The 10518-nt window shown below is 37.3% G+C and overlaps 1 protein-coding gene across 1 annotated transcript; it reads right to left on the reverse strand.

The window, feature by feature from the left end:
• Positions 1-649: 649 nt before the first annotated feature.
• On the reverse strand, positions 650-1825 carry LOC131032133 (uncharacterized). The gene is made up of 2 exons (XM_057963061.2): positions 1681-1825; positions 650-1383 (listed from the first exon to the last, which is right to left on the reverse strand). The coding sequence occupies exons 1-2, from the start codon at positions 1823-1825 to the stop codon at positions 650-652; spliced, it is 879 nt and encodes a 292-aa protein (XP_057819044.2).
• Positions 1826-10518: the final 8693 nt, after the last annotated feature.

The raw sequence follows: 10518 nt of genomic DNA on the forward strand, positions 1-10518 counted from the left end.
GCCCAGTGATGAGGTCAGCAGGGTACACATGATCTTGAAAAGAGCCGTCAATAAAGAACCATGATGAGGAAGCAGTTGTACCACACGTGCAAGAAGGACATGGCGAGGAGTCTCGTGAAAGAAAGAGCCAACGTATGAAAGGACAGCAAGAAAGAGCCATGTCAGCAGAAAGGACCGGCGGTGAATCAACAAGCAAACTCACCGACCTCCTGGCCAAAAAGGTGACAGGGAGGAGCAGCAGAGGGTCCCTGGCACAGGAAAGATAGGAAGGTGAAGAGGGGTGTTGACCCTTTATTATTGTTAGGTGTAGTTGTTGACTTTTGTATTTTTTTTTATTTTTTTATTTGTTTATATATATATATATATATTTTTATTTTTATTTTTTTTTTATAGTTTTTTTTTTTAATTATTTTGTTTATATATTTTTATTTTTATTTTATTTTTTCGACAATAAACCACCAGAGACCCGGTTTTCAGTCTATCACTGCCTTGGGGTGTCAGAAGACCAATTTTCACCCCTAAGATTATTTAGCAATGGACAGCCGCCGAGAAGCCGGTTTTCAGCTGCCAACTGGCCAATAGCGCCCATAGGTTTTCACTATTGGATATATATATATATATATATGTTTTTTTTTTGTTTTTTTCATATTCAATTTTGAAGGAGGCCAAAGGGAACCATGGTGAGTTCCTTAGCCACATCAAGAAAGAAGGCTTCCTTTGAAAGAGGTTTTCGATACAACTTCAAGCGATGACCGTTAACGAGGAGCTTGCGCCATTTAGAATCCACAGTGCAGAGTTGAATAGCACTGTTATCATATACATGCTCAACTTCGTAAGGTCCCAGCCATCTTGTATGAAACTTGCCTTTGAAATCCTGAAATCGGGAGTCATACAAGAGCGCCCAATCCCTTGGTTGAAAGGATCGTTGGCGAATATGTCGATCATGCCACAGAGCCCGCTGCTTCTGGATGACCTCTGTGTGAAAGAGCGCATCCTGATGGAGCTCATCTAAAGAGTGTAGTTGGACAATGCAATCCTTCTGGGCATCAGAGAGACTTAGGCTGAGTTGCAATGCAGTTTGCAGAGTCTTAATCTCAAACTCAATCGGAAGAACTGCCTTCTTACCATAAATGAGTTCATAAGGGGTCAGACCTGTAGTGGTCTTCCACGTCGTGTGGTAGGCCCATACAGCCTCAGGAAGCCGCATGGCCCAATCACGCTTATGAAGAGCAATCGTCTTGGTAAGAATGTTCTCAAGCTCTTTGTTGGTGACCTCAACTTGTCCATTAGCTTGGGGATGGTAAGGAGTGGACTTCCAGGGACGGATCTCATATTCTTTGACTAGAGCAACAATAAGTTCTAAAGTAAACTGGGGTCCTTGATCTGTAGTGATTTCTCGAGGAACGCCAAAGCGAGTGAAAATTTATGAATATAGAAAGTCAGCCACTTTAGTGTCTCGTGCATGTTTGAGTGCAATGACTTCAACCCATTTGGTGACATAATCTGTGCAAACAAGAATATATTCTTTGTTCTGAGAAGGTGGATTGATAGGACCTACGGAATCAAGGCCCCACTTCTCAAAGGGTTCCAGACATAGCTGAGGGTGTAACAGCATCTCATCGGAGCATGTAGGATGACCCATCCATTGGCACTGATCACAATGATGAACATACCACTTACAATCCTTATGAATTGTAGGCCAATAGTACCCAGTAGTGAGAATCTTCTGAGTGGTTCTCTGAGCAGCAAAGTGTCCTCCACATGGTTCAGTATGACAAGCTCGAAGAATGTCAAAGACATCCTCCTCAGGTACACATCTACGCATGATGTTGTCAATGTCGGTGCGAAAGAGGAGACCATTAATCCAAGTATACTATCCACTAAGGCCCACGAACTTATGATGTTCACAAGGTGAGAAGTGAGGAGGGAACTTGCATGTGACCAAGTAGTTGGCAATATCAGCAAACTAGGGACTCTTTGCGGAGATAGCAAAGAGGTGTTCATCTGGAAAGGTGTCATCAACTGGAGTTGGTTCATTGTCTGGTAGTTGCAACCTAGATAGGAAATTTGCAACCACATTTTCTTGACCAGGCTTATCAAGTATAGTGACATCAAATTCGTGTAATAAAAGCAACCACCTAATGACTATGCTAGTGACTACTAGCTTATTCATTAGAAAGCGAATTGTCGAGTGGTCTGTGTGAACAAACACTTTATATCCAGTAATATAATGACGAAATTTGTTAATAGCATAAACAACAGCTAAAAATTCCTTTTTAGTTACCATATAATTTACCTCTGCACCAGTGAAATTCTTGTTGACGTAGTAAATAGAATAAAAGAGATTGTCTTCTTTTTGTCCAAGCACTGCGCCCATAGAAGAGTCAGAGGCATCGGTATGGATGTGGAATGGAAATTCTCAATTTGGACCCCTAAGGACTGGGGTGGTCACAAGCTTGGTTTTAATAGTTTCAAAAGCCTCCTGACACTCAAGCGTCCAAGAAAAGACAACATCTTTAGCTAAAAGAGAAAACAAAGGAGAGGCAATCTTGCTAAAATTTTGAATAAATCATCAGTAATACCCAGCATGGCCAAGAAAGCTCCTAACATCTTTTGGATTGGATGGTGTAGGTAGGTCCTGAATTATCTGGACCTTTTTAGGATCAACTTGAATGCCTTTGGAAGAAATGAAATGTCCTAACATAATGCCCTCATTCATAAGAATGTGACACTTTTCATGACTTAAAGATAGATTAGTATCTATACATCTTTTAAGCACTTTCTCTAAGTTTGCTTTTGCCTCTTCATAAGTATTGCCATGAACTGTAAAGTCATCCATATAAACTTCTACACAATCATTCACAAGGTCAGCAAAAATACTTAGCACAGTCCGCTGAAAGGTAGCTGGGCATTACATAATCCAAATGGGAACACATTGTAGGAAAATGTCCCCTAGGGACAAGTGAAGGTGGTCTTATCCTGGTCTTCAAGTGCTATGTGGATCTGATTATATCCACTAAATCCATCCAAGAATGAGAAGAATTGTTTCCCTGCAAGAGTGTCCAAAACTTGATCAATAAATGGTAATGGAAAATGGCCCTTTTTAGTTGCTTTATTTAAAGCTCTATAATCGACACAAATACACCCCTTACCATTTTTCTTTGGTACCACTACTAGAGGAGATACCCACCTGCTATCCGAAATAGGATAGATGAAACCAACATTTAACAATTTCTGTAGCTCCTCCTTGACTATGTCCCGCAAAATAGGGTTAAGTCTTCGTTGTGGCTGTCTGACAGGACAACTTCCTTCTTCAATGTAAATGTGATGTGTGCAAGTGTCAAGATGGATACCACACATATCTTGGTACTCCCAAGCAAATGCGGCTTTATTGCCCTTAAGCATGGTAATAAGGTCCTTCATCTGTTATGTGCTTAACTGTGGATTAATATTAAGGGTGCGACTCGGTAAAATCTCCATAGGTTGCGACTGCATAGGGGAATCCAGAGCTAACACTTGTGATGAATCATAACTTTCTAAAGATAGTAATGGACTATACAAACACTGATGAGGCAACAACTAGTGTAATATGAAAAAGTGACGAATAGACTAAGAACCACCTACTAGAGGGAAACTGCCAAAAGGACAACTAGTAGTTATTTGCAAAGGAAGAACCAAGTTGTCCAAAATGTCATTTGACCCTACCTATTTTGAAGAAAATTAACAAGAAGGTTATCCTCTGTGGGTTCTTCAAAATCATATGCTTGTTCAATAGTTAGGACCGGTAAGGAATCTTCCAAGTCACTATCAATCCAAGTAGGATCTTCCATTTTTAGCAGGGGTTGAGCCGGTGGATATAGTGTTAACTGCTTAGTTTGTTCACCATTAGAGATAACCATATTACCTGACTGATAGTTGATAAAAGAATTAGCAGCAGCTAGCCAAGGTTGTCCCAAGATTAAGGGGTACCCCCCTAGCTTAACTTTAGGCTGCAAGATCATAAAGTCAGTCAGAAATTCCCATGAATCAATAGAAAGGACCACATCTTCAATAACCCCTTCAGGCTTGACCAATGAACGATCAGCCATCTGGAGAACTGTAGGTGTGGACCTAAGTCCTTCAAGAGATAATTTTGTTTTGGTCTCGTTAGTCATTACATTAATTGCAGCACCCAAATCCACAAGTGTATTAGGAATAGTAATCTTACCAATGCTTACCTGGATTACTGAGCTTCTAGGATCTGCATATTTGGGAATTATCAAATTGCCAAGCATAAGATCTGCCAATTGCCCAATAACTTGAACAGTCTTTGGATCTTCTTTCTTCTTTTTCCTTCATGTACATAACTCTTGAACTATTTTATTATACACCAGAATATCCTTGATAGCCTGCAACAAAGGAATCTTAATGTTAACATTGCAGAGTTCATTAATGAGATCGAATTCAGTTTGCATAGGTTCCTTTTGTACAGGTTTAGAAAGCAACTGGTCAGGAAATGGAGGTTCTTTTTCGGACTCTGCTTCAAGTTCTTCATTTTTTTTTGTGATTGTGGGACCTTGGAGGGCTTTTCCCGACCTCAATTGTACTCCTTCGAGTTCTACTGTATTAACCGGATAAGTGGGATAACCTGCCACCTCATTATTATACACTAGTTGGGATGGCTTATTATTAAGATTGGGATTTGGTTGAGTGGGCATTGACATTGGCTTTGGTGGTTGTGGTGGGTTAGGTAGCAGATTAGAGGAGGATGATGGAATAGGTGGAAGGAATTGTTGTGGTTGTTGATAAGGATTTATTAAAGGTGGAGGTGGAAATTGAGTTTGAGGTGGATAGGGTTGGGATATGGTTGTGGATATGATGTAGGTGGTGGCGCATGCAGCCTCCATGCCTGTTGCCACGGTTGAGTTCTGAACTGGTAATTTTCGGACCACTGAGGATAGAATGAAGGTTGTTGCCAGCCCCCATACCATGTATTTGAATTGGGGAAGGTATGACTTTGACTAAGAAAATACTCATTAGGGAAACCTGGCTACATTGCTCTTGGCGGAAAAGGACATCGTGGGGCCATAAAATATACAGGTTCATCAGCATATTCCATACTAGCTAGTCCTTTTGGAAGAGGTCTTAAGGTAGAATGCTTACTTGCCTCCTCTAGGGATGAAATATTCATTCTATTATATGGACAATCCTCACGACCATTCTTTTTATGGCATGTAGGACAATATACTGCTAAAGCCTTTTCTGCTTCTTCCTGTTTCCTGAGGGTATACAAAGTGTCTATCTGTTTTCCCATATGATTTAATAAATCGGTTTTAAGATCCTCAAGTAGATTACCTATTTCACGTTTTGAAATACCTGATGCTCCTCCTCAAGTAGGCAACCTACTGGAGTGACTCCTTAGGGGGCGTTGAGACCTGGAGTAATTCCTGCAAATTTCAATAATATCATCAAAACTCAATTTTGAAATATTTCCTTTACCCATTAAATTTAAAGCATCCATAGTCTGATCCCTTATTCCTCTAAGAAATAACATTTTAGTAGTGTCAGAAGTGAGTCTTGGCCATCTTGATCGTTGAAGACTGAAAATGAAACGTTCTAGGTAATCTTCCACTGATTCATCCTCCTTTTAGTTCATGCGAAAAACTTCGTCCCACATGTCTTTTGTTTTGCAGTAGTCTTGATATTTGTCCATAAACAATCGTTTCATCTCATCCCAAGTTTGGATGTTTCACAGGCTCATAAACCATCGCAATGCTGCATCCTTGAGTGTAGCTAGAAATAGTTTAAGCTTTTGAGCATCATGCCTGTAATCATAGCTGTTACACAGGACTTCAAATTCAAACAAAAATATATCAGGATCTTCAATAGATAAACCATGGAAAATAGGTAATGCAGAATGAGGAATGTTTTTCATGGGGGTGTCCTCATCTGGGTGTTCAATGGGGAACCCAAAAGCAATAGGTTCATTGTTTACTAATGCCCTTTCATTATTATTATCGTGGTTTTGACCTCTCAAGTGTCCACCCAATTTTTCCCCATTATTATTATTAACATCACCCATGATGTCTATTGCCCAAAGGGTATAAACAACTATAGTTGGCTTGTTATTTACCAAAGATGAACCTACTCTTAAGTCCTAGGACTCGTTGAACTGTTTGGCAACCCTTTGATATGCTTCCTCTAAGGACACTAGAGATTGCTCCACTGGAACCTCTACAAGAGTAGACTCAATGGCGTATTTTTCTATATCTGGTTCACTAGACGTGTCTTTCAATGGACCATCAACTTCTTTATTGTCTTTGACTTCCCCTTTTGGTTGTATTTCTTGTTGCAAGTTCTCTTTTTGTATTTGTTTCCCTTTGAAAGATGTTTGAGGACTCAAAAGTTTGGACTTACTTTTTGATTTTTCTGAAGTTGACTCTTGCTTCTTAACAAATGTACCTTTACTATCTCTAGCTCTATTCATGCACCTAGATGAATTACTACAATGCAAACCTAAGGTACTAGCTCAAGCAAGGTCGATAATTGTTCAAGATTTCACTAAGGTGCACTGTTTCTATCTTAACTTACTACGGCTTCACGCCTTTAATACCTCTCCCCAGCAGGGGCGCCAAAAATGTAGGGTAAGTGATTATGAATGCATTTCTAATTTACACGCTTATTCCAAGAACAAATCTAAGGCTCATTCACTAACAAATTGAATCTTACACTTAAAATATTTAAACTTAAGTCACACACTTTCAATCAAGTCTCTTTACTTAAACACCTACCTTATAAACACCAACTTAGAACATTCAACTGTGTTTTGCTTAGCAATCTAGGAGTGAAAATAAGATAGTTCTGCTTTCGGTCACGGTAGTGACGGGAAGTGGAACACTATGTAAGAATACCAAATTATGAAATCTCAACTTATCGGATTAAACACATCTTTGTCACAGCAAACACATATTTGTTTGAGCCTTCAAATTATGAATCACAGCTTATTTAGTCAGATCAAATATGAATATAGAACTGAGACCTTTTCCTTGTTCTGCAATTTCCGGTTAGATTTGTGAATATAGAAACAGTATTATAGTTTGAACAAAGATATTCTACTGTATTAAATGTTCTACAAACTCACAATTCCCTCAAACTGATACTAGGCTAACTATGAGCTAAAAGGTTCATTTAATCACACTGCTATTATCATCAACAATGAATATATAAATCACACAATCAAAGCAGAAAACCACTCACTCCACACTTTACAGAAGTCACTTGATAACACGAGCAAGGGGGCCCTGCCCCCTCGGTCACCAGGGGAATGCCACACACACGAGTCCTTACGCTACTTCAACCATACAATACATCGAATACTGAATTGATAGATTAAAAGGAGCATATATTCATATGATGAACAAAAAGGTATCTATGTCTTTGGTTTACATCCATATTTATAATGTAAAGATTAAATCTCAATTTGTTATAGCTTCCGGCCAATATCTTACCACAATACATTACATTACAAAATGGCCACAGATCAATACCTGTTTAGCAACAATTAATATCTAAATTAAAATAGTATTTGTCTAACAAATGCCTTTCTTTGGTGACACCAAAATAACCACTAAACAACTATCCCAAAATTGGGTTATATCTATTGTGTCCTTCCATCACCCGCATTCTTGACGGCTGGATTGACCGTTCATTCATTTCCTGTCATTGTAATAGCAAAATAATCAGAATTGTCATGATTTTCAGTAACTCATTAATTCCTAATTTCCTTTCCATATCTTATTAAATATTAAGGTTCCTTCATCAAATGGTGACAGGAACATGGACAAGAACAAGGGTAAAGGCGTAAAATGTAAAGCAAACTAATGACACATCCTCTACTCATCATGTAGTAGGCTAGTTTTTAAATCCCTTCCTTTTTAATTTCATTGCTTCAATTGGTGAAAGTATGAAAAAAAGTGTTACCTCGATTTTGTTCTTTCTATGGATTACATTAGCACTTTGGTATGTACTAATAACAAAGAGACAAGGAAAGAAAAGGAAAGGAAAGGAAAGGAAGCTTTGTCTATATTATTTTAGTTTATGCAGCATATAAGATGTATTTTTTCACATTAATTATTAATTAATTAAAAATTAGGATATAATAAATTTTAATTTTTAGTCAATTAATAATCATGATAGAGATGCATCTTGTATGTTACATAGACATTATAGTATATACAATAAAGGTGCATCTTGTACATTCTATAATACTTCATCATTTTGAATTAGTTGTTTCTTACGCAATGACAAGTGTAATTTCTAGTAAGGTTTGACACATAACTTAAACCTTGCCTCATTTCACCTATAGTCACAGCCAAGGACTAGTCTAATCTTCAACTTTTCTATTTCCTCGCTTAGGGTCATATTCACAATTTATACAAATGGCTTTGGTCAAATGCACAATTTGTTGAAATGATCTTTAATAGAATAAAATAAAATAAAGAATTTAGGTCTGAGTTAACCCTTTCATTGTGTATAGAATTAAGGTGCAAAACATTTCTCTTACATCCTTTGGGATTATATTTAGGGACCAACTCTAGTTAATTTTAAATGAACTAGGAACTACTAGAGAATGATATAGCATTATCATTCAAGTCTTCATACATAATTCATTAATGTACTATCTACTTGCATCAAAATCTTGGACATTCTATGCACAATCACTCATTATTTTTTATTCTTGTTCATAGTTGTTAAGTCAACCCATCTTGGGGTTTGACCAAGAGAGAAAAGTACATTGCTTAGCAAACTCTTCAGAGGTGCCCCTAAAAACTGTGTAGTCAAATAGAGTAGGTCACAAACATTTAAGTCAATCTTTGAAGTTTGAGAAAAGACAAATCAATGCATAGTAGTTTAGATCGATGGGATTGTGTCAAAGTCTTAATTGCATAGACCACTTTTATATTTATGTAGATGACACAACTCAATCAAGAGTTTATTGATGTCCCTACATTGATTATGTATAGAACCTCAAACAATAGTTGTAAGGTCTTAATTTACCTTCAAAGACTTGCTAAATGTTTGCAAAAAAATGACTTAACATTTAAGAATTGGAGGGATGCAAAGTTAGGATGCTTGATTATTGAGTCCTCTACCATAGCAAAATGAGAATTTAAAATCTTTGCTCACGGTTCACATTCATGTTAATATCAATACTTAATCCTTAATTTCCACACACCTTGAGGTTGTGTTAAGATTTAATAGAATAGGTAGTAATTTTATCACCACTCTCAAGATTGACTAGTTAAGTAAACATGCTTAAGAGTAACCCTAACTAATTCTAATCAAAGTTGTACACCATACTCAACAACTTGTATGAAATCCTTAGGATCAAAACCTCAATAACCATGGCATATCCAAACACTTTCCAAAATACCATTCTACTACATAATTTTCTCATTACCATCTCTCACTATGTTATCCTACTGAATTTTCATCTATCTTATGTTTTCATAACAGTACCACATTATCCATACTAAGCATTCAAAATTGTTTGTGTCTACTCTTATTTTCATAGAGTGTTTCTATTTATATTTTGTCACCACCATACAACCTTCACTTTTATACTCTTCCAAAGAGATCAATTAGTGTGGATTTTCTAGGGGAGAGGATCCAATAAGTGAGCATGTTCCAATAGTCAATATAGCATTTTTTATTTAATGCCCAACATTTTGAATATTGTAGAACAAATAGCTATGACTTTAAAGTCATTTGTGTTGATCATGAGGACTAATAATTGAATTAAATGTATTCCTTAGGTCTAAAAAGAGACAAATCATGTGATGTTATATCAACACACAAATAAACATGACCTAATGCACAACTATTGGTCTAAATTTTGGAGGGTTATTTTGGAAACCTCAACAAAAAGCATGCTAATGTGGTATTATTTTAGATGGTGTGGACCTGCAACATCAATGATAATTAAGGGACTTGCCAAATAAACTATCATGTAAGATTTTGAGAGGCACAAAAGAGAATGCTCAACTACTAAATCCCCTCTACTCCTTTCTTCTTCAATAAAAACTACTTGGAATGTTGTAGCATCAAGTAAACCATGTCTCCAACTTGAAACACTCTTTTGGTATGTCATTAGCATGCATATAGATTATGTTGGGTTTGAGTGTGCTCATGATAGTCCTTAAGAGACTTTGATATCTCTTAATTGCTTGATCATATATATTGTTTCAGTTGCCCTATTTTTTTTATTGCAAGATCCACAAAAGTTAGAGCATATATCCCTACAAATCCATGAGAGATAACATAGCAATGGACATGTTAGTTCCCAAAAATGGATGGGTTTACACTATCACTGGGAAGAGACCAAGCTAATTTCTCCAAATATCTATGGAGAGCCACCTCCAACTATCAATATCCATCAGACTTGGACCAATTTTAACAAGGACATAAAGTCCTTCTACACTTCGGGCTTTGCAGGACCCGGGAGGGTGATCCCTTCAGTAAATCTCCTGCTCTCTGCAA

The sequence above is a fragment of the Cryptomeria japonica genome, chromosome 4, assembly GCF_030272615.1.
Source record: "Cryptomeria japonica chromosome 4, Sugi_1.0, whole genome shotgun sequence".
Lineage (NCBI taxonomy): Eukaryota > Viridiplantae > Streptophyta > Pinopsida > Cupressales > Cupressaceae > Cryptomeria > Cryptomeria japonica.

Bases quoted from the DNA above. Each gene is read 5' to 3' on its own strand.
- LOC131032133 (XM_057963061.2), bottom strand. From the start codon at position 1,825: ATGCGTAGATGTGTACCTGAGGAGGATGTCTTTGACATTCTTCGAGCT. The intron at 1,384-1,680 runs GTAAGTGGTATG...AAATCACTACAG, and splicing joins GCCTACAATTCATAAGGATT to ATCAAGGACCCCAGTTTACT.